This window comes from Nymphaea colorata, chromosome 2 (genome assembly GCF_008831285.2).
Source record: "Nymphaea colorata isolate Beijing-Zhang1983 chromosome 2, ASM883128v2, whole genome shotgun sequence".
In the NCBI taxonomy this organism is placed as follows: Eukaryota; Viridiplantae; Streptophyta; class Magnoliopsida; order Nymphaeales; family Nymphaeaceae; genus Nymphaea; species Nymphaea colorata.
Genome location: NC_045139.1, coordinates 1962157 through 1989191, shown reverse-complemented (window position 1 = coordinate 1989191; position 27035 = coordinate 1962157). Strand labels below are relative to the sequence as shown.

The following is a 27035-nucleotide window of genomic DNA, read 5'->3' as shown; positions in this document are numbered from 1 at the left end:
TCGCACATTCTTCATTTTCTCAAGTATTATTGTTTCTGGTAGAAGTGCACTTTCTTATTGCTTCTATTCTTAAAGACTGACGGAATTTAGAAGTGTCAAATTGCTTTATGATGGTCCAACCTTAACAGCAGTTCTACTTTTTGAATTGAATATTTCCTTTCACAACCTACAGGTCATTGGAATTGCATGGTGAGATCCAATTCACCTGCTATTGGAAATAAACATTCTTTCAAGACTTCATCAAACTCATCCAGCATCAAACGAAGTAAACATGTTCAGGGAAAAGCAAATGCTTGGGAAATAATCCATGTCTAGAGATAAAGTATCATTAGAGAGATAACTACCCCACGTAGTGGTGCCCTTGTTGTTCTTGTTGCACCTTAACTCATGTTGGTTTTACTTGTAATCATTTGTGCCAACAAAATAGTGCTTCCTCTGGCTGCCTTGTTATTGTGAGTTTCTATAAAGTTACACGGTTCTGTACATGAAAATGTGAAAGTGAATAGTTGCGCTTACCTAGGCAACTAGTGAGCCAACTAGTTGATTAGTTGCCTAATTGGTAGTCATCTGACTAGTCTGTGGTCATGCGGTCAGTAGGGCCTTAAACCCTGGACTATTTCACCGACTACATCGACTAGTTAGTATGCAAACTAGTAGGTTTCTTGGGTCTGACCTACATTTTCTTCTTTCCATTTTGTCAAGATTTTTGAAAGTATAAATTCCTTCTCCTCAGAACATTTTTGGTGTGTGTCCATGCACATGGGTGTGTGTCGTAACTAAATTCATGAGACAACTCAGGCAATTTCCTATCTCTCTCATTAAATGTTCAACAGTAAGAATTCATGAGTGATAGAGAGTTGTTTGAGTTGTCCCAAATCGTAATTGTTAGGTTGTAATTTGCATGTGTGGTGTCTATCTGTGTGTGTGTGAGCTTAATATCTATATCTTCGTATGTTATTTTTGTTTTGTTTTAGACTTTTAGTTGACTAGATTGGACCAAATCAAACAATTATCGGGAGCCCTGGACCGATCCTGACTAGTTTTTTTTTAAGGCCCTAAGTGACTTGTGTCAGATATTGGATTTTGACAACTTAGCTGCTTACATGTGGTTCACCACTTGGTGCAACGTTTGGAGCGACCTGTTTATTAGTTCTGGATGTGTTCAGCCATATCAAGTCTTGCTGTGTCAAAGCCTGTAAATCAAATTGGTGAAGTTGACAATGATAGCATGGGTTACTGATGGCCTGCCAATTGCTAGTGGGGTGGACGATGGGTGTGATCTGAATGACGTTGAATTTTCAGGCGAAGTCTGTTCAAGAATCTGTAAAATAGCCAACATGATCCTTCACGGATGTCAGTTGAGACTGGACCCTATATATTCCAGTATCCCTTTTTTCTCGTCCATCAGTCCATGTATATTGTACATGCTGTTTATCTGACCAATGGCTTCCTTGTGTGTGGTTGTATGAGGTGCCCATATTATTTTATTTATTGATTCTGGTTAGGATGATGCTGCACATGTTGAAATGATTGGAGTTTACATATCATGGTACTAGTGTTGATCCATATGTAAAATTTTCACTTCTGGCAAATATGAAAATCATCTGATGAGAACTAATTTGGTTATCAGTATGATTTGTCCAGCTTAACTCATTGTTACAGACTTACAGCTATATAATTGAAGGTTGAGTATGCTACCTAACAGTGTGCGATTGTTGATATCCAAACAAGCTTGCTTTTCAGTACGTTGTAGATCTCAAAAATGAGTTTGAGGGTCAATGGAAGCCAGATTGAAATGGTTGCCAAACCATATGCTTTCGCCAGATTTGGTTTGTTTCCTGCATTTGACGTCTGCAGGGGTCTCTGAAAGTTTGGTTTCAATTCTTTTTGAACTGTGTTGGCTGATAATTATTTTCTTTTGTGTCCAAGATGCATTCTTTCAGAAGACTTGGAAACTACACCTTGACACACGTACCCAGCACAATCTGGCGAAGTTGAACGATGACCTGTATGAAGTCCACCAAATAATGACCCACAATATTCAAGAAGTCCTTGGTGCGGAAGAGAAGTTGGACTGTATGCTGTTTCTCTTCTCTTTGAAATTTACATGTGATATACAGGCTAAAATGGCTCCCAGACTTCCAATTTTTTTAGTTCATTTCCAGTTCCATACAAGTACTTGTTGGATGTGGTTGACACAATGTTGCCTTCTTCTTTAGGGCTATTTTCATGCTAGTCAGAGCTCTAGATTCCTGTTTCTCTCATCTCTTTGTCTCCTCTCTGTCACATGGTTCTCATGGTTTACCATATCACCATTTTCTGGGCTTGCAGAGGTCAGTCAATTGTCAAGCCTGTTGACAATTGAATCCCGCATGTATGCTAGGAAAGCGAAAGTCTCGAATCAACAGGTCAGGCATTATGATTTTTGTCTATATATAATGAAATACCAAAATTCTAGAATCATCTTCCTGAGGTTGCTGTTCTTTCAGTTTGCCTTCTTCAGTCATATGGTTTAGTGGATGATTTATGCTTTTCTTTCTACTGTCTGAAATTACTGTAATATGACATTATCTTTCGAAAGCCACAAGATATAAGTTTTGTGGTTTACGCATAATTGATGGGCTTCTGGGTACCCCTGATTTGTCAGCATTCCAATTGGATTCTGGGACCCATACAACCCTAAATATGCTATCTAGAACCAATGCTAAGAATGTTTAAAGATCCTTCACCAAACCCACAAGAAAGGTTAGAAAATTAAAATCTGATTTTGCATTCCTGCACGAGTGAAGACAACTCTGCTTTTGTGGAAAGACAAAGTATGATTCACCAGACCACTAATACATCTCTGCTGGCTTATAATTTTCTTACGAGCAGTTGGTGTCAGGTACGGTTTTATAGACACACCATAGAAAGGAAAAGCCTGAAAACAATTGCATATCTAATTTTATAACTAGACTGATATTCTAAGCTTAGCGGCTTTCTGTACCATTGAATTGGACTTCAATTAAGCTTTGTCACTTTCATGTGATCCAGCAAATAAGTGGTAGTTCAATTTATGAATAGGCTACTTGGTTCATTATGTTGCAGGATTAAGCTGAATGTTTAAGTTCCGTGGATAAGTTCCTGATTCATTTTCTTAATCTGCCTCACCTATGATTTAGCTGTAGTATATGTAATAAAAAGATTGTCTTCCAGAAATCTGGATTTCATTAAAAGCTTTATTACTATCATGTAGTCTGCCATGAAGAAGGAAAGAGCACATCCTCCAGTCATCTTGGACACTTGGTTCATCAAATCAAAATTGAAATGAATGTTTCAGTTTTGTGTTTGAGTTCCTTTGTGTTCATTCTTTATCTGCTTCACCTATTGTTCGGCTTCAGCTGTTATGTACAAAATCAGTATTGTCTTCCAGTTAACTTCCTAATGCTTGAGAGAGCAACTGATGAAATGCTGTGCTCTTGGGTGTGGTCTTACTGCTTCTTTGGCTTCAGAACAAATTGTGGTGATAATTCTTTCGCTCCTGTGTGTCATTTTTGAGCCATAGTACAAAGAGGAAATTGGTCCCAAAAGTGTTGGTAGACCACTTGATTAGTATATTCACTTGTCATAATACCACAGAGGATATGGAATTAAAACCGGCAAACTAAATATAATGTTTGCTAGTTAAAATGCCCATGGAATTCCTCCACTCATGGAACAAGGGTGGAGAGGTTAATCTTCTGATGAAATGGCGAAAGGAGATTTGAATTCCAAGATGCAAAGTCAAGGAGAACATTCAGAGGAGACTTTTGGTCCTCATTAGTTCAGGGATGGCTCTAGTGTGTCTGGAAGAAAGGACATTCAATCTAGGCAATCTAATACTTCTGTGTAATTTTACATTGAGGCTAATATTATGCTTAAGGTAGTTACCAGGGTTGATAGTAGGGGAAAGAAGTTAAGAAATTCATTTTTCAATACTAATAGACAGATTAGAAAATTTTCATGACAAAGGGAGAGAAAATTTGTTAATTTTTTGCATTCATGTACATTTGAAATGTATATATATCAACAAATTTTAAAAAAGTATCGAAAAAATATTAAATTACCATGGCTATTGTAAACAACAACATGAAAAATGTCGCTGTTTCCTTCTTTCCAACATCTGAAAAAAACTTAAAATGATGTAAATACATAGTGTTTTTAAAACCAACAATGAATTTTATACTTTTGCAACCTAAAATATTTAACAATGTTTATCTTTCATTTTGCCATCAATTAAATTTTATTTGTTGTTTTTTTTTTACTTTTGAGGGGGCAGAAAAAAAGGTTGAGGGAAACTCAAGTAAAATCACACTATAGCTTTTAAGTTTTTTTTTTTCTTAAAAACGATATTTAAAAAGTACCTTTGACACATACTTACAACCAACAATATTAAGCTCAATTAATTTTTTAATTAATTGTTAGAGCGATTTTTTCCCTCGAACTCTGCTATACATGTATATTTTATTTATAAGTTTTGCTAAAAATAGCGGGAAATTAAAATCGACTAATTAACGAAAACTAATTAGGACTGCTACTTTTTGCTGAAAACTTGAGCCTATTAGTATGTAATCTGGAGAAATAGAAGACTAATAATTAATAAGTGCTTAAATCAGTATTTTTATTGCACAACCGACCTAACTTTTCAAGAAGTTTCATATACTTGTAAACTACAACATTGAAAACGAACGTAATTTGCCTCTTTACAACTCAGTTTTGTTGAGATCTGAATCCTATGAAAGAGAATATGATAAAAAAAGGTAAAGTTCCTGGAAATCTAAACCTGTAATTCCTATGACGATAGAAGTTCAACCTAAGAACAATGCTGTGAATGAACATAGAAAAATAAGGGCGACGTCGGAAATGAGTATAAGGGAAAGCACCATGTATCTTACAGAAATTAAAGAAACCAAAGATTAGGGCATTCTCTTGGTTAGTTCCACTCGCTTCTTCTATTATAGATAATGGCAGCTTGGCATGTTTAGTGACACATGGGAGACAGATAAAATAGAGCAGATAAAAGGGGAATGCAGAGAGAGAGACAGAACGCTCAGTGGAAGGAGAAGTCGTTTATGGTTCAAGGCTCACGGTGAGGAAGAAAACCCACCACTGCCCAAAGAACACAGATGTTAACCTCATCATAGCGGTCATCAAGCTCTCAGGGAATGAAGAGTAAACCAACAAAATCAAAAACCAAAACAGATTTTCATTTTTTTTTCAAAAATTAGAAGAAATGCAACCAGAGAAACAAGATTATAAAAGGAGAGAAAGAAAAATAAACAGATAAAGATGACGGGGAGAGAGGGGGAAGGCCTCAGTGTGTGTAACATATGAGATCATCGACAAGACGAGCCTCATTGAAATCCGCTAAGATTATGGTTTTCATCATCAGCCACCCCAATAGCGCTAGCCTCTTCAAATAAAACCAAGATGAGACTTGGAATCCTTGTGAAATAGGAAGAAGAAGATGGGAAAATCAAAGGGAAACACGAAACACATGTAAATGGGAGAGAAGAGGGGAAGTGGTAAGGGACTCGGAGAAAGAGAGAGAGACGAGCGGAATGATTCTCCAGGAGAGGGCATGGCAGATTTATATAGTGAAGAATAGCTAGGGTTAGAGAGAGAGAGAGAGAGTGTGTGTGACGGCGTTGTGCTCGTTAATAAGCCGATAGCGGAATTATATACGAAGAAAAAGCTAGGGTTAGGGTTAGTAGATAGAGAGAAGCGAAAGAGACTCGTTACGCTCATTTCCGGAGGCGATAGCGGAATTACTTGACCGAGTAACAAAAACCAGACCGTTAAAAAAATGTTCTAGACAGCGAGTGATCCTCCTAATATTTTTAAAAGCACTAATTATACATGAACCATATTTTAGTTCAATTATTTTTTTTATAAAAGTTTAATCTTTTCTATTATTATTAAACAAATATTGTTAAAAAAAAATAATGACCACCTTAATATATATTTCTCACCAAATCTCTCTTACGACATATTTATAAGGTTGGATTGCAGAAAGAAATACTTTAATAATTAATTGTAATAACTATAATTTATGATTTTTTTTACGAACTTTGTTTTTTTTTTTTGATAAAAATGTTAAATACTATATATTTTTCTTTATGAGGGAAAGTTTGTTTTTTACTATTGATGATGAGCGGCAAGCGTCTGCTTTCAACCAATATCAAATGACCTGTATTTTTTAGTAAGAAACAAACTTAGGTACATTATTTGTTGTTTATGTAAAAAATTAGCTTTGCTTTTAAAGATTCCACTTAAACATCTTTTTTATAATAACTTTAAGATAAATTTACAAAAGACAACCTAACCTTTGAGCCAATAACAAGTGGACCCTCAACCTTTCAACTACCACAAATAAGCACTTAATTTTTTCAGGAAACTCACAAACAGCCCCTTTGCATAAGGAAATATTAAAATATAAGATTAATTTACATATTTAACCCATTAAAGTCAAATTAAACTTTTTTAAAAAATTAAAAAAAAAGACCTATGCAGCGAGGAGCATCGCCTCTACCTGAAAAAGCAAGATAGTTCGATTCGACTTATAATATATGATCGTTTCTTTCAAAATCAAGATGTTTATTTTTTTGTTTTGTTTGCCTCTCAAGTTTATCCGAAAACTAGATCTAAGCGTAGTAAAAATCAGAAGCCTGCCTAAAATTGTGCAACGATGATTCCAAAGCAAAATTCTCAAGATTTTCGGTAAGTTTTTAATTCATTTTGTACTGGAAGAATCTTTGATCGGTTTAGAAGATTCTAAAACAAGATTTAGAAAAACCATGTTGAGAAATTGATTGGATTTTCATCAAAATCGTTGTTGTCTGTGCTGGATGTGTTCTTATTCTTTTCTGGTGGCAATTCATGTGTTTGATGAAAAATGTAAGTTTCCAACTTGATTAAATAGATGGTTTTTCTTGAATACGTTTTTGGATTAAGTTTGGAATGATTTTAATCAATAATTGATGAACAAACAACAACAATTGACTAAATTTTGGAGCAAACCCAAAAACTATTACTGGCAGTAGATATTTCTCAAATTCCCGAGAAAATTTTGAAATTTCTAGCATTAAATCAGTACATTCGTGGTTGGTTCATCTTTACTTAGGCATGATTTGGGGTATTTTAGAACCAAGTTTCTTGAGTTTTGAGCTGATTTAGTTTAGAAATTTCTTTTTCTACAATCCAAGGTGAGGGCCTCAACCTCTCTCACCGACTTCATTATCAAGTTTTGAGAGCTTGATGCCCACATGGCGTGAATGATGTCCCAATCATCCCTGTTTAGAGGGTCGATGCTCCATTGCCGACAGCAGGCGTGATGGTTATTTATTCATTTTATTTTGATGTTTTTAAAAAATAATGTTGATATTGAAGGGCAAATTCGTAATTTGGGCTTTTAAAATGACGCTTTTTGCGAGTTTCATGGAAAAATTGAAGGCTTATTTGTGGTAGTTCAAAGGTTGAGGGTGGGTATTTTTGTTATTGGCCCAAAGGATGGGTGTTCCGTTGTAAATTTTTCTAAATTTAAGTGCAGAATTAATGTTACCTACAAAAGAGATAAATTTTAAATTTTCGGCAATCCATCAATACAGACAGATACGCCAATCTAATGTATAGCGGTTGATCTACTCGAAAACAAAAGTAATAAAAAATTGGAGAGAAAAAAAAGTCCGTAAAAGACCTTTTTGGTGTCAGTTGGTAGTTAAAAATTAATTTGATATATTGTTCAAAAAGAAAAAAAAAAAGGAAAACTCAAGTTGATCCTTTTCCTTCGTGGAGTCTTTTTAAGTTTTAAATATTATGTATGTTTTTTTATGGGCAAAAATGTCTTACCACTGATGAGGGAAGACAAACTTAGCTCTTTTTTTTTTTTTTAAACAATGAAAATACTAAAGTTATAGAGTTAAACTTTCACCAAAAAAAAAAACGGCTTTCCTTAGAAAATTTAATAAAAAAATTAATATGAAATGCTAAACTGAAATAGGGTGAATTTGACAAGGGTGGTACTAAAAAAAAAAAACCCCCATGAAAAATAGTTTGTACAAAGCGTTTCCAGAACACTCCAAGAATGAGTTAGCGGCAGCTCCATTCTGAACCGTCCGGGAAACGTCGGGCAGCTCCATCTGAACATTCCGGCGAGCATCGAGCGGAAGATTGACTTTCAAAATTTTCCTCCAATAACACAGTGCTCCATCAGATATGAAGATCTGAGAATGAGTGCTCTCCCAAAATGTTTTTAAGGCTCCGCCACTGCTTCCTTCCCAAAAATCTCAAGCCTCCTTCACCTCCGAAAGCAAAAAAACTTCCTTTCCTATTAGATACTTGGAAGATTTGGAGCGTTGCATCTCTCCTACATATCCTTCCACGATGACAAGCCAATTGCCTCATGCTTATCTCTTCTCTCTTAGTTGTCTTCCTCATTTGAACGATCATCAGTCCCAAGTGTCGGACCGAGAGGCCAAAGAAAAGCAGCTGAGGGAAGGAGGACCGGAAAAACAGGTGCTGAGCGGACGCAGAAAGGCAAGGCGAGCATGTGCTGGCCAAGTGAATGCGGAGGCGCTAGGTACTGACATCGCCTAAGAGAAGAGACCAGACGAATTAATACTGTTGATTTCTCTGTTTCCACTTCACGCTTTGGCATTGTGGAGCTAGTTTAAGACTTATGAAAAGATCAAGGTCACCCCGATATTCCGACTGGTCGGATTATGAGGATGCTGAAGAAGCACCTTCTTCATCGTCCACCCCACCAGTGAGGGAAGATGGTTTCCAGTATGATGTGTTTCTGAGCTTTAGGGGACCGGACACTCGCAACCGGTTCACCGGCCATCTCTATCAAGCATTGCAAGACAAGGGCATCCACACTTTCATCGACAGTGAGAAGTTGGAGAAGGGTCAGAAGGTGGAGAAGCTATTTGGGTACATAGAGAGATCCAAAATATTTGTGCCCATCTTTTCCAAAGGCTATGCTGATTCAGAGTGGTGTTTGAAAGAAATAACCAAGATGGTGGAGTGCAAGAGGCTCATCATACCAGTCTTCTTTGATGTCGAGCCAAGAGACGTCCGTGGTCTATCCGGCCCTTTTGAACCAGCATTCACAAGATACGGTGGAAATTATATAACAAACAAGGAGGAGGTGAGGAAGTGGAGAAATGCTCTGATAGAAGCAGGGAAAGTCTCAGGGTATAACTTGGCCAATACTGATGGGTAAGTAGCGTAGTTACCTGTTCTCTGTTTATCTCTCTGTGTGTGTTTGTGTGTGAGAGAGAGAGAGACAGAGCATATTTTATCATAAACTTTTGAATCGATGGCAGAAAACCATCAATGGTTGTAGGCTTGAATAATATGTTCATTTTGGGTTAAAAAATGAAAACCAGTGACAACTTGTGTGTTACTTAGAAGGTCGTCTGATCGTGTCAACATAACTGCCTAGATTGTGATTCCTCTCATTACAGCTTTCCTTAACCAACTATATAGATGTGACAGTGATTCCCCTGTTTGCAAAATATGAACTGATTTAAGAATCATACATAATGCTTGAATTAAGCTTTATGTGCTTAGAAACTCAAAGCATTGATTGCAACGAGTCATAAATTTGACTTGTATTAGTTGTATTCTTTTGGCCTTTTGGCAGATACGAGGCGAGGTTGATCAAACTCATCGTGAAGAGGATCTTGACTGAAGTAAACAAGACCCCTCTATTTGTAGCTAAACATCGAGTAGGTCTAGATTCTCGTGTTGCGGAGTTGGTGGAGATGCTGAAGGTTGACGCCCAAAATGATGTCAAAATGGTTGGGATCCATGGGATGGGTGGCATCGGCAAGACGACTCTTGCTAGGGCTGTCTATAACCAAATCTGTCCACATTTTGATGCTTCTTCCTTCATTTCAGACGTTAGAGAAGCAGCAAAACAGTCCAAACTCTTTTCCCTCCAAGAACAGCTGCTTCGGGATGTGTTCAAGGATGAAGAAGTGAAAGTAAATGACACCGCCCATGGAACTGGCATGATCATAGAGCGAATTAAGAGTAAGAAGGTTCTGCTTGTTCTCGACGACGTTGATAGCGAACCACAACTCGGTGCTTTGGCCGGCAGCGTGGATTGGTTTTGCTTTGGGTCTAGAATCATCATCACTACCAGAAATAAGCGGGTGCTGATTGGGCCTTTAAGAGTGGAAAATGTGTATGAGCTTAAGGTGCTAGATGATATCCAATCACTTCAGCTTTTCTGTTGGCACGCATTTGGGAAAGAGGAGCCAAAAGCCGAAATTGCAGAGTTGTCAAAGAAAGTTGCAAATACTGCTGCTGGGCTGCCACTAGCCCTTGAAATATTCGGTTCACATTTCTTTTGTTTGGAAACAAATAAAGAACGAGAAGACATGTTGAAAAAGTTGAAGAAAAATCAAGATGAAGGTATCCATGAGAGGTTGAAGATAAGTTTTGATGCGCTTGGTGAAGAAGAAAAAACAGTATTTTTAGATATAGCATGCTTCTTTATTGGGAAAGATAGAGATTTTGCGACTTTCAAGTGGAAAGATATTTTCCCAGATTTAACAATCAAATTCTTAATGCACAAGTCTCTAATAAATATAAATGAAGATACGGGACAGTTTGAAATGCATGACCATATCCGAGACATGGGAAGGAAAATTGTGGAAGATGAGAGCCGTTCAGATCCAGGAATGCGCAGCAGGTTGTGGAAGAAAGATGACATACTATATGTACTGGAAAACAAGAGGGTAGGGTACTCAGTCTATCACTTCAATGGTTATTACTTGTTATTGTTATTATTATTCTAGCTTAATTTGTTTTAGCTTCTTTCTAATGAGTAATTTTATATACTAGTGATTCCATTAGAGTACCTTATGCCTGCCTATATATTGAAAACAAGTTGTTAATAAATTGTGGATGTGCCATGGCTTGAAAAATAGAGTTGCCAGAAACTGGTATGCCTGAAGAACTGTTGCCCTATAGATATGCCTCTGAATTGTAAAACTCGTATTTCTCATATTCAAAAACGAAATTCATTTCCTTTAACTGTCAACAAATGTGTATGCAGGGAACAGAAAAAATTGAAGCCATCGATATCTCTTGTCTATCGAAAGATTCTGTGGATGTGGACGCAGAGTCCTTTGCAGGAATGTCTCAGCTTAGAATGCTTCGGTTGGAGAACGTGACATTGAGAGGAGAATATGGACATTTTCCTAGGACACTCAAATGGTTGAATTGGAATCCACGGTACTTGGATTCATTGCCTAGCACCCTTCCTCTTGAGAATATTGTTGTTCTCGACTTATCAGAAAGTTCTATAACTCAACTATGGAACCACCACGGATTTAGAGAGACCAAGGTGAATGAAAATCCTTCAGCATGCATGTGCCTATTTTTTAGTTTTGTTTTTATGGGGAACATGGTGTTATAGCAACCAACATTGTTGAAGTTGTGGCCATTTATATGCATTATATCGACCATGAAAGGAGTTAGAGATATAAATAATTATTTATATTTTATACAAAAAATGCTTATTAATATTGTTTATTTTTAAAATTGAAAATAGAGAAAAAGGCCGATAAGGTTACTGCTTGCTAGTTTTATACGTATTTTTTTTTTAGAGTTTTTCAGAAATTGAGATTGACAAGATTGATGCAAATCACTTATAATATTGTTGCTAAGACCAATGCATAGATTGATGCTTATGGCATTCATTTTGACAAGGCTGATTTTTTTTCCCTTTTTTGTAGGTGTTTGGCCAGTTAAAAGTACTAAATCTCAGAGAATGCGTGAACCTCACCATTTGTCCAGATTTTACGACCATGCAACATCTAGAGATATTGGATCTTCTTGATTGTCGAAAGATGACTGAACTTCATCCAGGTATTGAGTATCTCAAGAACTTGACTCACTTGTCTTTGTTGGGATGCACATCACTAAAAGAACTCCCTCAAGGAGTTTGGCAATTGACATCGCTTGAAGAGCTTGATGTCAGCGAGTGCTCTCAAATTACAGCTTTGCCATCACAGTTGATGGATTCTAAGTCATTGAAGCAGCCCTTGCTTGGCAAATTAAAAGTCATGAATCTCGATTCCTGCAAGAACCTTACAGTTTGTCCAAATTTTACGTGCATGCCAAATATAGAGAAATTGAATTTTGGATATTGTGCTAAAATGACTGAACTTCATCTATCTATTGGGCATCTCAAGAACTTGACTCACTTGTCTTTGTGGGGATGCGAATCACTAAAAGAACTGCCTGAAGAAGTTTGGCAATTGACATCGCTTGAAGAGCTTGATGTCAGTGGGTGCTCTCAAATTACAACTTTTTCATCACACTTGCTAGATTCTAAGTCATTGAAGTGGCCCTTGCTTGGCAAATTAAAAGTCATGAATCTCTTTTCCTGCATCAACCTTACCATCTGTCCAGATTTTACGCGCATGCCATATATAGAAAATTTGAATTTTACATATTGTGAGAAGTTGACTGAACTTCATCCATCTATTGGGCATCTCATGAGCTTGACTCACTTGAATTTGAGAGGATGTGGATCACTAAAAGAATTGCCTAAAGATGCTTGGCAATTGACCTCACTTGAAAATCTTGACCTCCGTTATTGCTGTAAAGTTGCAACTTTGCCATCACAATTGGGAAACTCGGGGCGACTGAAGTGGCTCTTTCTTGATGGCACCATCATAATAGCATTGCCTGAATCCATAAGACACTTGAAGCAACTGAAGCATTTGTCTCTGAACGAGTGTCGCTTGTTGAAAGAAATACCTGAATGGATTCATTCGTGTATCAGTCTTGAAAAACTAGAAGCTGCAAAATGCTTATGTCTTGCATCTTTGCCCAACGCACTTGGCAACCTGAGGAGGTTGAGGAATCTTGATTTGAGTTGGACTGCTATTAAAGAGTTACCATGCTCCTTCAAGTCACTAGAGAAGCTTGACTGCCTATTAGTTACTGGTTGTGAACTGCTAAAATTCTTGCCTCAGCTACCACCTTCTCTTACCATACTTGATGCAAAATATTGCTATGAATTGGAAGTGATAGCAGATGTCTCAAATGCAGAAAAATTACAGGAAATGAATCTAAGCGGCTGCAAAAACCTTGTGGATGTTCTTGGCATTGAGCAGTTGAGATATTTAAAGACAGTGAAGCTTAGAGGATGTAGAAGTCTTTCCATCTCTCTCAAGGAAAGAGTTCAGGTAATTAATTAACATCTTAACAAATAAGCTTTGTATCTTGTCTATTCGCTAGCTAGGCTCCCCTTAATTGGTAGGAACTACTTGTGACCGTTATCAAATTGTTGGTCGGTCAAAAATTTGAAATGCATGGGAATGGAAGAAACTAAAGTAGAAAGCAACGCGATGGAAAGTACCCCTGTTTCGCAGCTTTCTCATTAACATTTAACCCTTGAACATGCATCTATGCAAGTCATCGATGTTAGGATGCCTAACACGAAAAGGAAGTCCCTGAGGAGCTGCTTGCATACTGGGGAGTTTACCCTCGATTTTGAAAGTTCAATTAGCTCCTTTGCAATTTCATTTCCCATAGATGGCCACTGCAAATTGATTATATCTTTACTCCATTTTTCAGGAGGCAAACTTTCATATTTTGGAGGGCTTCACCTTCCCTGGAAGCATCGACGAGTCGTCAGATGCATCATCTGACTAAGTAGAGGACATTCGAGAGACTGGTAGATTGGGTTGTGTTGGATCCCCTCCATGTGGAGGATCCAAATCCAAGTGAAGGACGAAAACTTTACCGAGGACGATGATTTTCATTTCAAGTAACAAGAGAGGATGTTAAGGAGATCAGAAAGCTTTCATTTCTTGTTTGAGGCTTTTTTTTTTTTTTTTGCCTTGTTTCTGTTTTGTGAAGATTGGAGCAAGAGAAGAAAGGATTTATATGTATATATGATGGTCCTGTTGTTGTCATCGTCGTGAATTTTGGCTTACCATGGAACCTATATATTTCCCATATATATAGATACAAATTTGTGCTCCAACAATTAGTCGGTTACATTTGTGAAATACAGATACATTTGTGAAATACAGATAAAACTTATTACATCTGGTTGGCATGTTTCTCATAACTTTATTGAACTTGTGGAAGTCAATTTCTTTGTGAGCTTGAGCTAATTATAGGTTGGTTCGTGATCATATGAAAAGGCTTACAGTGCTGGTACGTCTACTAGCTCTAAGACGCATCTTTGGTTAAAATCTCAGTTGGAAAAAGAGTGTCTAATATATACTAGAAACCGCTTGTTGATTAATTAAGAGACATGAGAGGAAATCAAGCCACACCGCCCCCATATTGACTTTGACAAAGGAAAACTTATAAATTTACCAGGGATGAAGGTATATGATGAACAATTCGTGAAATATATGAAAAATACTAATATTGAAAATATTTGACGTTGTGGAAAGGTGTAGTGAAATCCACAAATTTTGCTAGTTCCTGAAACTAAATGCACATATGCTTTGACATGCGGGTCCCTTTCTGGAAACTAAAACAAAATACAACATTTTTTTGTAAATTGTTAACTTATAATTAGTTAAGCTTGTCTTAATGAATGACAAACCGCCCAAATTATTAGCTAATTTGTATTCTGATCATATGTATGTGTGTTTGTGTATAGCACAAGTCTCTCTCTCTTTGTCTCTGATGGTTACTTTTCTGTTTTATTTTCAGTGGCACTGCTATCTTGATGGAACTGAAAGATGTTAATGTGGTTTAAGAGAGGGGTGTTGGATCACCCGCAACTCCCTTTCCCTCTCCGTTTGTCGAATTCTAAGCCCCTCATTGGATACAATAGAATTTCTGGTATTAGTCACAAATATGTAATCCTTTAAAGGTTTTTTTTGTTTTCACTAAAAGCTTCAATACGATGTGATTAAAAACGGGGACACCTCTATAAGGGAAAAAATATAACTCTCTTCGAAGAACCCAAAAATAATAACAATAACAATAATAAATCCGTCCATGTTTCCTTCAAAGTACCCAAAATACCCGTCGCACAACATTCGAGTGGGTAGTCGGCCTTCAACTTCCAAACCAGATCACTTTGCTTAAAAGTTTACACTATATTTTAACCACATACATCTGCACATATGTTGAGGTTGGCTTTTATATCAAGTGTGACGATTCAGCTCAAAATTGATCGGAAGCCTGGTCAGCGAATCATAATTTGTGGGCCTAATTCATACTTGAACATTCCGAGTAATACCGATACTGGTATATACTATATACAACTTGGACAAGATAATCTTTGATATGAAACTATGGTTAAAGTCCGGCAATCCAGCAGCGACAGCTTCAGAAAATCTGGTTGGGTTTTCACTTTTCAGAGAACGAATCCCGTTTCAGGCTTTGGAAAGAAAGCAATTTTCCTTATGCCTGTCCGCGTAGCTGTTAGTAAAATGTGGATGTGCTGTGATTTGAGAAACAGAGTTGCTAAAGACATTGAATTTTCATGGTTGTAAGAAGATGATTGCAGTTAGTAAAATGTCCGCGTAGCTGTTAGTAAAATGTCGGGGCGAAGCTTCTTTATTAATTTTTGGCTCTCCATTGCAGTTAATGCGACCAGCTTCCCTACCTTACAGGGTTCTCTTCTCGTTTTACAAAACTAGGCATATGAATCTAAGCTTTTATCTATGGAAGTCAAAGAATCTATGAAGAAATTATATTCTTCAAGTATGTAATATAATTGTAAAGACAAAACAGGGAGGTACTCTTTCGAGCGTTAAAAAGGAAAAGAAGAAAGCTCGGCTGCTCGAGCATTGGCTCATAAAATTATTACAATTTTCACCCGTACGACCAATACCCAAGATTTCTATATTCATAGCTACACCACACAAAAAAAATAAAAATAAAATAAAAAACCCATATAGTTGGTTATTTCATTGAAAGAACAACAGTAAAATAAATAAGTGACTTTGAAAGGAAGATTAGCCGGGGAAGCCTAAAAACTGGTGCTCACTTCCCAGGCTTGTCAGGATGTGTGCCTTTTCGATCAAAGCTGTTTTTTTTCCCATCTTAAAGGAGAACTTATACATGACACTGTTTCCAATTCTGTGTTCTTTTATTTTTCCACACAAGTGATAGTTCTTTTCATATAATTAGGCAATCTTCAATCTAATTAGATTCTTAGGTATCTCACTAATTTGGTTCTTGTAAATCCCCTAGCGTTTCTTTCTTTCATGAGAATAGGAGCTTTCTTGCATCTTGAAGTTTTGATATGTAGCAAAGTTGTTTTTTGTAACTAATTATAATTTGTAACTCAGCTACTGCGTTAGAATTGACTATAATTATTCGTTACTAACAACAAATACTAAGGCAGTTTGCGCATTAGCAAATGTACATTTTCCTTGTAATGACAGCTTCTTAGCGTCCAGATGTTACTTATGGAAAGGAGCTCAAGAAAATGCCCATCATTTGTTCTTCAAGTGCCAGAGTCGCCCAACCCAATCCATATGGAAGATCACTCTAAGTTTGGAAGACAGGAGTCCTTCCAGCGAACTTGTTGCAGAGTTTCCACCTTTGGCACATATGGAAGCACAGGAACCGTCACAAGCACTCCAAAAATTGCAGAGACACAAGGTCAATTCGTTGGCGAACCTACAGTGACGCTGTGGTCCACTTCCCGCCGCCACGTTGCTGTCGTCGAGTTGTACTCCATGGCTTCCACCAACAAAGAAATGGGGGAAGATGGAACCGAGTTCCTTCTCATCCCTCCAAGAAATCAGACTTCCTCCATCTGAACCTTCCGAGAAATATCAGGAGGCTTCGAGAGCAAGGCATGTGGCACCTCCATTTGAACCTTCCGAGAAGGCACCTCTTCCTTTCAATTATCCAATATTTTCTCTGGTATATATATATATATATATATATATATATATATATATATAGGTAATGGGTGCTCTTACAGATTCTTTCAGATATGAAGATATGAGACCGAGTGCCCTTCCAAACAAGTTTTGAGAAAAATCTCAAGCCTCCTTCACCTCAAAAAAAAAAAAAAAAAAAATCTCTTCCACATATCCAAGAAAATTCACAAACCAATAACAACATGCGTATCTCTTTATGATTCTTTCTACCAACTTTGATTTTTTTTCGATAAAAATGTTAAATACTATGTAGTTTTCTTTATTAGGGAAAATTTGTTCGTTACTATTGATGATGGGCGGCAAACATCTACTTTCAAGCAATGTCAAACGACCTGTATTTTTTAATAAGAGACAGCCCCTTTGCATAATGAAGTATTAAAATATAAGATTAATTACATATTTAACCCTTTAAAGTCAAAATAAACTTTTTAAAATAAAAAAAAGTAACCTGCAAGGGGTGAAAAGCAACATAGTTTGACTCGATTTATAATTTGCGGTAGTTTCTTACAGCAGTTGGAAAACAAGATGTTTAATTTTTGTTTTGCTTGCCTCCCAAGCTTATTCGGAAACTAGATCTAAGCGTAGGAAAAATTGTGCAACGATGATTCCAAAGCAAAAATCTCAAGATTTTCGATCAGTTTTTAATTCATTCTGTACTGGAGGAGTCTTCGATGGGTTTAGAAGATTCTAAAACAAGATTTAGCAAAAAAGATGCCTTGAAATCGATTGGATTTTCATCAAAATCGTTGCTGTCTGTGCTGGATTTGTCCTTATTATTTTCTGGTGGCAATTCATGTGTTTTGATGCAAAATGTGAGTTTCTAACTTATTAAATAGGTGGTTTTTCTTGAATACATTCTAGGATTAAGTTTGGAATGATTTTAATCAATAATTGATGAACAAACAACAATAATTGACTAGATTTTGGGGCAAAACCGAATACTGTTACTGCCAGTATATTTTTTTCTCGAATTCCCCAGAAAATTTTGAAATTTCTAGCATTAAATCAGTCCATTCTTGGTTGGTTTATCTCTACTTAGGAATGATTTCTAGTATTTTAGAATCAACTTTCTTGAGTTTGGAGTTGATTTAGTTTAGAAATTTCCTTTTCTACAATCCCCTCTACGGATTTTATGGACAGCAAGGCGCCCTCAATCCAGGGTCAGGGCCTCAACATCTCTCGCCATAAATACAGATACGCCAATCTAATTGGAAACAAAAGTAACCAAGAATTAGAAAGAAAAAAAAGGTCCATAAAAGACTTTTTTGGTGTCCGTTCATAGTTAATAATTAATTCAGGGAATGCATAGTCGAAACCAAATCTTCATATATTGCCCAAAAAAAAAAAAAAAAAAAAAGGAAAACTCAAGTTGATCCTTTTCCTTCATGGAATACTTTTAAGTTTTAAATATTATGTATGTTTCTTTTATGTTTCTTACGCTGATAAGGGAAGATAAACTTAGCTCGATGTTGTTTTTTAAACAATGGAAATACTTGGGTATTGTCCTTTTACTAATATTTAAATTATCCCCAAAAGATGGACGGCTTTCCTTAGAAAATTTAATTCCAAAATTTAATATAAAAATCTAAACTGAAATAGGATGAATTTGACAATGCAATAATCTGGTGGTCCTAGAAAAAAACCCATAAAAGATTGTCTTGGTACAAACATTATCTGTAATCGGCGTCCACCAAGAATGAAGAAACAGGGACTTTCAGTGGTCAGTACCGAGCGGCGTCCTGAGGAAGGCACTTGGCAGCTCCATCTGAACCTTCCGACAAACATCCAGCGGAAGAGCCGCCTCCACCTCTTCCTCTCAATATTTTCCTGCATAACATCGTGTTCCTTCAGATATGAAGATCGAGAATGAGTGGCCTCCCAAAATATTTTTGAGGCTAAGCCACTGCTTCCTTCCCAAAAATCTCAAGCCTCCTTCACCTTCGAAAGCAGGAAAACTTCCTTTCCTGTCAGATACTTGGAAGATCTGGAGCGTTGCATCTCTCCAACACACTCATTGACAACCCAATTACCTCATGCGTATCTCTTCTGTCTTGGTTGTCTTCCTCATCCGAACGAGCATCAGTCCCAAGTGTTGGACCGAGAGGCCAAGGAGAAGCAGCTGAGGGAAGGAGGACAGGAAAAGCAGGTGCTGAACAGACGCAGAAAGGCGAGGCGAGCATGTGCTGGCCAAGTGAATACCAAAGCGCTAGCTAAAGGTGATCGATGGTATGACATCGCCTAAGAGGAGACGCCAGACGAATTAATACTGTTGATTTCTCTGTTTCCACTTCACTTTTTGGCATTGTGGAGCCAGTTTAAGAGTTATGAAAAGATCAAGCTTACCCCGATATTCCGACCAGTCGGATTATGAGGATGATGAAGCTGCACCTTCTCCATCGTCTCCACCACCAGTGGGGGAAGATGATTTTCAGTATGATGTGTTTCTCAGCTTCAGGGGACCAGACACTCGCAACGGCTTCACCGGCCATCTCCATCATGCAATGCAAGACAAGGGCATCCACACTTTCATCGATAGCCAAGAGTTGGAGAAGGGACAGAAGGTGAAGGAACTATTTAGGTACATAGAGACATCCAAAATATTTGTGCCCATCTTCTCCAAAGGTTATGCCGATTCAGAGTGGTGTTTGAAAGAAATAACCAAGATGGTGGAGTGCAAGAGGCTCATCATACCAGTCTTCTTTGATGTGGAACCAAGAGACGTTCGTGGTCAATCTGGCCCTTTTGAACCAGCATTCACAAGATATGGTAAAAATGATATAACAAACAAGGAGGAGGTGAGGAAATGGAGAAATGCTTTGACAGAAGTAGGGGAAGTCTCAGGGTATACCTTGGCAAATGGTTGTGTGTAAGTAGCGTAGTTCCTACATCGTTCTCTCTTTGTCTGGCATTAAAATTTGCAAATTAATGAAAAATTTGACCTTCTTTTATACGATAAACCACATGGGTGGAATAATATATATATATATATATATATATATATATATATATATATATATATATATATATATATATATATATATATATATATATATATCAGTAGCGGGCATAGAAAACCATCATTGGTTGTAGGCTTGAAAAATATGTTCTATTTGGGTTACACAGTAAAAACCAGGGATAATTAAAACCAGGGATGATTTGTGCGTTACTTGGAAGGTCATCTGATCGTGTCAACGTAACTGCCCAGATTGTGAGATTTATATCAAAACGTACATAATTGGAAGCCACGAATTCCTCTCATTTACAGCTTTCCTTAACCAACTATAAAGAAGTGATTCCCTGTTTGCAAAATATTAACTGACTTAAGAATCATACATTTCATACTTGAATTAAGCTTTATGTTCTTAGAAACTCAAAGCATTGATTGCAACCAGTCATAACTTTGACTTGTATTCTTTTGGCCTTTTGGCAGAGACGAGGCAACTGAGATAAAAAAAATTGTGACGAGGATTTTGACTGAAGTGAACAACGCCCCTCTATTTATTGGAGATACACATCTAATAGGTCTAGATTCTCGAATTGCAGAGTTGGTGGAGGTGCTGGAGCTTGAATCTCAGAATGATGTCAAAATGGTTGGGATCCATGGAATGGGTGGGATCGGCAAGACGACTCTTGTCAGGGCTGTCTATAACCAACTCTTTCTGCATTTTGATGCTTGTAGCTTCATTTCAGACGTTAGAGAAGCAGCAAAACAGTCCAAACTGGTTTCCCTCCAAGAACAGCTGCTTCGTGATGTTCTCAAGGTTGAAAATGTGAAAGTAAATAACAAAGATCATGGAACCAGCATGATCATGCATCGAATTAAGCATAAGAAGGTTCTGCTAGTTCTTGACGACGTTGATAGCGAATCACAGCTCGAAGCATTGGTCGGCAGCGTGGATCAGTTTTGTCATGGGTCAAGAATCATCATTACTACTAGAGATATGCAGGTGTTGATTGAGCCACCAACACTAAGAGTGAAAGATGTGTACGAGATTAAGGAGCTCGATTCTGCTCAATCGCTTCAGCTTTTCAGTTGGCATGCATTTGGGAAAGAGGAGCCACCGGCTGAATTTGCAAAGTTATCAAAGGAAGTTGCAGCTACTGTTGCTGGGCTGCCACTAGCCCTCAAAATATTTGGTAGACATTTCTTGTGCCAGAAAACAAACAAACTGGGAGAAGACATGCTGAAAAAGTTGAAGAAAGATCAACACAAAGATATTCATGAGAGGTTGAAGATAAGTTTTGATGCCCTTGAAAAAGAAGAAAAAAGTATATTTTTGGACATAGCATGCTTCTTTATCGGTCAAAAAAGAAGTTTTGCTACTTTCATGTGGAAAGAACGCTATTTCCACCCAGACCTAACAATCGAGGTCTTAATTCACAAGTGTCTGGTCAATATAAATGAACATACAGGAGTGTTTGAAATGCATGACCATATTCGAGACATGGGAAGAAAAATTGTGGAAGATGAAAGCCCAAATCCAGAAAACCGTAGCAGGTTGTGGCAAAAAGATGACATACTAAAAGTACTGCGAGAAAAGAAGGTAGATTACTGGATCTATCACTTTAATGGTTATTTATGGTATTATTAATAGTAGCTTAGTTAGCTCTAGCTTCTTTCTAATGAGTAATTTTATATAGTGGTGGTTCCATTAGAGTACCTTATGCCTTCCCATATAAGAAAACAAGCTGTTAGTAAAATGTGGATGTGCCATGGTTTGAAAAGTAGAGTTGCTAGCTGGTATGCTTGGGGGATGCCCTACAGATGTGCTTTTGAATTATAAGACTCGTATTTCCCAAAGTTATAATAGAAATTAATTTCTTTTAATTGTCATCAAATTTGTAAAGCAGGGAACAGAAAAAATTGAAGCCATCAATCTCTCTTGTGAACGGGATTATCCAACACTATGCGTGAACGCAAAGTCTTTTGCTGGAATGTCTCAGCTTAAAATGCTTCAGCTGTGGAACGTGAGATTGAAAGGTAAATATAGAGATTTTCCTCGGACGCTCAGATGGTTGCGTTGGAATTCACAGGACTTGGGTAGGCTTCCTAGCAAGCTTTCTCTTGAGAATATTGTGGTTCTCGACTTATGTTGGTGTTATAATATGCATCAAGTATGGCGCCGCAAAAGATTTGGATCCACCAAGGTGAATGAAAATCCTTTAGCACGTATATGTCTATTTTCAGTTTTGTTTATTTGTTTCGTTTTTTTATTGGCAAGATGGTATTATACAGACCAACATTAATTATCAATGTTGCGGTCCTTTACATGCATTACATCGACCAGGAAAGGAGTTAGACACATAAATAATTTGTTTATATTCTATCAAACAAATGCTTATTAATATTTTTTTTATTTTTAAATAGAAAAATAAAGAAAAAGGCCAATACAGGTAACCACTTATTAGTGTTGTGTGTCGTTTTTTGAGTCTTCTAGAAATTGTGATCGACAAGATTGATGCAAATCACTTATAATATGTTGCTCTAAGTCACTTACATCCCTAGGTTGATGCTTATGGCGTTCGCTTTGACAAGGCTTTTTTTTTTTTTTCTTTTTTTTTTCTCTCCTTAGGTGTTTAGCCAATTAAAAGTACTAAGTCTCAGACATTGTAGAAGGCTCACCGTCTGTCCAGATTTTACGGGCATGCCACGTATTGAGGAATTGAACTTTGAAGGTTGTTGGGCCTTGACTGAACTTCATCCATCCATTTGGCGATTGACCTCACTCCAAGTGCTTGACCTCAGATATTGTTTTAAAATTATAGCTTTGCCATCACAACCGAGTGATTCTAAGTCATTGAAGCAGCCCTTGCTTGGCCGATTAAAAGTCTTAAATCTCTCTTTTTGTAAGAACCTTACCACCTGTCCAGATTTTTCGTTCGTGCCATATATAGAGGAATTGGATTTTACAAGGTGTGAGAAGTTGACTGAACTTCATCCATCTATTTGGAATCTCAAACGCCTAACTCGCTTGTCTTTGAGGGATTGTATATCACTCGAAGAAGGGTTTGAACAAGTTTGGCAGCTGACGTCGCTCGAAAAACTTGACCTCAGTGATTGCAATAGGATTACATCACCGTCGAGGGATTCCAGGTCATTAAATCAGCTCCTGGGCAAACTGAAAATCCTACATCTTAGTTATTGTGGGAACCTCACCCTCTGTCCAAATTTTACGGGGATGGCTCATCTCGAGAAATTGGATGTTGAAGGTTGCTGGAACTTGAAGGAACTCGATCCATCCATTGGGCATCTGAAGAGACTGACTCACTTGTCTTTGGAGGGATGCATCTCACTGAAGGAACTGCCTGTAGAGGTTTGGCAGTTGACATCGCTTGAAGAGCTTAAGCTCACTTGTTGCTCCCAAAATATAGCTTTGCCATCACAGTTGAAGCGTCCCATGCTTGGCAAACTAAAAGCCCTATATCTCTTTGATTGTCCAAACCTCACCATATCTCCAAACTTTACAAGCATGCCACATCTAAAGAAGTTGCATTTTGAAGGTTGTGTTAAGTTGATTCGACTTTGTCCATCTATTGGTCATCTCAGGAGCTTGACTCACCTGTCTTTGAAGAAATGCGAATCACTAAAGGAACTGCCTAAAGAAGTTTGGCAGTTGACATCGCTTGAGGAGCTTGACCTCAGTATGTGCTATGGAATTTCAGCTTTGCCATCACAGTCGAAGCAGCCCATGCTTGGCAAATTAAAAGTCATGAGACTTTCTTCCTGCAAGAACCTTACAATCTGTCCAGATTTGACCTGCATGCCACATGTAGAGAAATTGGATTTTAGACATTGCGAGAAGTTGACTGAACTTCATCCATCTATTGGGCATCTCAAGAGCTTGCATCATTTGAATTTGGGAGGGTGTGGATCACTAAACGAACTGCCTAAGGACGCTTGGCAATCGACCTCACTCGAACATCTTGACCTCCGTTATTGTTGTAAAGTTGCGACTTTGCCGTCACAATTGGGAAACTCAGGGCGACTGAAGCAGCTCTTGCTTGATGGCACCGTCATAACAGCTTTGCCTGAATCCATGAGACAGTTGGAACAACTGAAGCATTTGTCTCTAAACAATTGTTACTTGTTGAAAGAAATACCTGAATGGATTCTTTCATGTATCAGTCTTGAAAAACTAGAAGCTGCAAAATGTTTACGTCTTGCATCTTTGCCCAACGCACTTGGCAACCTGAAGAGTTTGCGCTATCTTAGTTTGAGTGGGACAGCTATTGAAGAATTACCGAGCTCCATTCACTCACTAACGCAACTTACCCATCTATCAATTGTTGGTTGCAAACGGCTTAAGTTCTTGCCTCAGTTACCCCGTTCTATCCGCAGCGTTTATGCAGCAGATTGCTGTGAAATGGAAGAGATAGCAGATGTTTCAGAGGCAATTAATTTATGGGTTTTGGACCTAACCGGCTGCCAAAAGCTTGTGGATGTTCCCGGTGTTGAGCAGTTGAGAGGTTTAAGGAAGCTGAAGCTTGGAGGATGTAGAAGCCTTTCCGACTCTTTCAAAAGAAGAGTACAGGTAATTAAAATATCATCTTAACGAGCAAGTTTCGTTTCTTGTCCATTCGCTTGCTAGGCTCCCCTTAATTTTGTACTAACTTGTGACTCTTATCAAATTATTTGGTCAGTCAATAATTTGAAATGCACGGGAATGGAAAAACTAAATAATTCGATTTTGTGTGGGGAGTAATCCATCCTTTGCAATTTCATTTCCCATAGATAAAGATAGCCACTGCAAATTTATTATATCTCTTTGCTCCATTTTCTTTCCAGGAGGCAGACTTTCCAAGTTTGGTGGAGGAGTTGACCATCCCTGGCAGCATGGAAGAATCATCAGATGCACGATCTCACTCAAGTAGTTGGCATATGGGAAGCTTGAGTTGGGCTGGATCCCCTCCATGGGGAGGAGGATCCAAATCCATGTTAGGAAGAAAACTTTACTTTTGGAATTAATTTTTGGAGGTGGAGGGTGTTGTCCCACTTATTTGCGGTAACAAGGGAGATTGTTAGAGAGATCCGCATTTCTTGTTTGAGGTTTTTATTTTTAACTTTTTTTCTGCTTTGTAAAGATTGGAGCAAGAGACAAAAGGATAATTGTTGTGGATATATATATCCCAACAATTATTATTATTATTATTTGGTGTAGTTTTTATTTATGTGGAATAAAACTTTACCTCAACCTCTCTCACCGACTTCATTCTCAAGTTTTGCTCTCCGGCAAGAGAGATTGATTCCCACTTGGTGTGATGATGTCCCCAATCCTCCCTCTTTAACGAGGTCGATGCGCCATTGTCGATAGCAGGCGTCATGATTATTTATTTATTTTATTTTGATGTTTTTAAATACTAATGTTGATATTGAAGCGCAAATTTGTAATTTGGGCTTTTAAAATAAGGCTTTTGGTGAGTTTCATGGAAAAATTGAAGGCATATTTGTGGTAGTTGGAAGGTTGAGGGTGAGGCCTTTTGTTTTGGGTGAGCGAGAGGTGTTAACTCCCACCGCCCAAGCAAGGCTCGAAGGCCCCCTCATTCCCCCTGCTTCCGAGGACCTGAGCTGCGTCGGTGTCAGAGATAGCAATGGTGCACCCTTCAGCTTGGATGCCGCGTCCTACCGCCTTAAGACACATGAACATAGTGCCTACGAAAATCGAACTAGAGACCTGCCTTAATACAGGTCCCTAACTCGACCAGCTATGCTATGCCCTTTGAGGCGAGGGTGGGACCTTTTGTTATTTGTGGTTATTTGAAGACATATTTGTGGTGTAAATTTTTTTAAATTTAATTGCAGAATTAATGTTAAATGCGGAGTTAATAGGATGGATTTGTCAATGTGGGACCTACAAAGGAGATACAATTTAAAATTTTCGGTAATCCATAAATACAGATACACCAATCTAATGGAACCTCACGAAATTGTGTGTTGTTAATATCTTATAGGGCGCGCTTGATCTACTCGAAAACAAATGTAAAAGACCTTTTTAGGTGTCCGTTAGTAATTAAAAATTAATTTACTCAATGCATAGTCGATACCAAATCTTCACATATTGTTCAAAAAAAGGAAAACTCAAGTTGTTACTTTTCCTTCGTGGATTTTTTTAAAGTTTTAAATATTATGCATGTTTCTTTTATGGTTAAAATTTTTCTTGTCGCTGATGAGGGAAGACAAACTGAGCTCGTTTTTTTTTTACTAATATTGAAACCTTAGGTGTATTATTGGCTTTCCTTAAAAAAATTTAATTTCAAAAATTAATATAAAAAACTCGACTCGTACTTATACTTTATATAATATTGTCAAAATGGGTTCACCGGTTTTAATTCTATATGAAAAGGTTCTTAAATTCCTTTTATTAATTTAAGAAACCCATCCCATAGTCTGGTCATCATACTAGAGACCACTAATATCTGGAACTACAGCATATAATTTAATTAACTTGAATCCAATAAGTTTACTTAACAATTAACTCTTAATAAAAATGTTTCACTTTATATCTAGAGGAGAAGAATCAAACATAGTAATATTATTAAATAAAAGTGAAAAACAAAAAGCAGAATCGACAAAGTCAAAACTAATAAGCTCATTTTGGTAGACAACTGGAAGGCAACAGCTAAGCTAATTTATGGCTTCTTCACACCGGAGGACCCGGTGCCTTCATATGGGTAGTCGACGAGTTGCGGATTCAAGAGTGCCGCGTACCACTTTTGAAACAACCTTCAATTAATTTAAAAAAGTTCATATTTTCCAACTAGTTTCACTTTATATATATATATATATATCTATATATATATATATATATATATATATATAGAACATACACAAAATATAAATATATATAGCTAGTTCATTTTTGACATTCAAGTTATTGCTGTCAAATGATCCATTCTTTTTCATTTGCTTAAGAAAGTACCTATGAGCATTGAAATGATTAGATTTATTGTATTTTATAAAATCGTTCAGTAGCAGGCTAGATTACTTAGGGAACACTCAAATCTATAAAAAAAATATCCATGGGGTGGGAAATATTCTGAATTAATTAAAAAGTTGTGTCCCAAAAAAGGTTCTTTTTAATATTGTGTTTGTGAAATATATTTGCATGGATGTCAATATATCCA

General features: G+C 37.3%; 2 protein-coding genes, 2 non-coding genes and 1 pseudogene across 6 annotated transcripts; 3 read left to right on the top strand and 2 right to left on the bottom strand.

Moving 5' to 3' along the window:
- Positions 1-1202: 1202 nt before the first annotated feature.
- On the top strand, positions 1203-3228 carry LOC116249173 (25.3 kDa vesicle transport protein-like; annotated as a pseudogene).
- A 1835-nt stretch (positions 3229-5063) lies between these two features.
- Positions 5064-5166, bottom strand: LOC116249371 (small nucleolar RNA Z152/R70/R12). The gene has a single exon (XR_004171141.1). It is a non-coding gene; the product is annotated as a small nucleolar RNA Z152/R70/R12 (small nucleolar RNA).
- Positions 5167-5327: 161 nt separating this feature from the next.
- LOC116249369 (small nucleolar RNA R11/Z151) lies at positions 5328-5413 on the bottom strand. Its single transcript, XR_004171139.1, has one exon. It is a non-coding gene; the product is annotated as a small nucleolar RNA R11/Z151 (small nucleolar RNA).
- Positions 5414-8087: 2674 nt separating this feature from the next.
- LOC116248200 (disease resistance protein RPV1-like) lies at positions 8088-14054 on the top strand. Of its 2 annotated transcripts, XM_031620853.1 has the most exons (6): positions 8088-9237; positions 9665-10766; positions 11087-11377; positions 11769-11901; positions 13093-13229; positions 13621-14054. In XM_031620853.1, the coding sequence occupies exons 1-6, from the start codon at positions 8696-8698 to the stop codon at positions 13696-13698; spliced, it is 2283 nt and encodes a 760-aa protein (XP_031476713.1). In that variant the 5' UTR covers positions 8088-8695; the 3' UTR covers positions 13699-14054. The 2 variants fall into 2 exon arrangements, with proteins under 2 accessions (XP_031476713.1, XP_031476712.1); XM_031620852.1 differs by having other exon boundaries at positions 11769-13229.
- A 4555-nt stretch (positions 14055-18609) lies between these two features.
- LOC116248199 (disease resistance protein RPV1-like) lies at positions 18610-25105 on the top strand. Of its 2 annotated transcripts, none has more exons than XM_031620851.2 (5): positions 18610-19779; positions 20344-21457; positions 21765-22061; positions 22487-24445; positions 24700-25105. In XM_031620851.2, the coding sequence occupies exons 1-5, from the start codon at positions 19238-19240 to the stop codon at positions 24877-24879; spliced, it is 4092 nt and encodes a 1363-aa protein (XP_031476711.1). In that variant the 5' UTR covers positions 18610-19237; the 3' UTR covers positions 24880-25105. The 2 variants fall into 2 exon arrangements, with proteins under 2 accessions (XP_031476711.1, XP_031476710.1); XM_031620850.2 differs by having other exon boundaries at positions 21762-22061.
- Positions 25106-27035: the final 1930 nt, after the last annotated feature.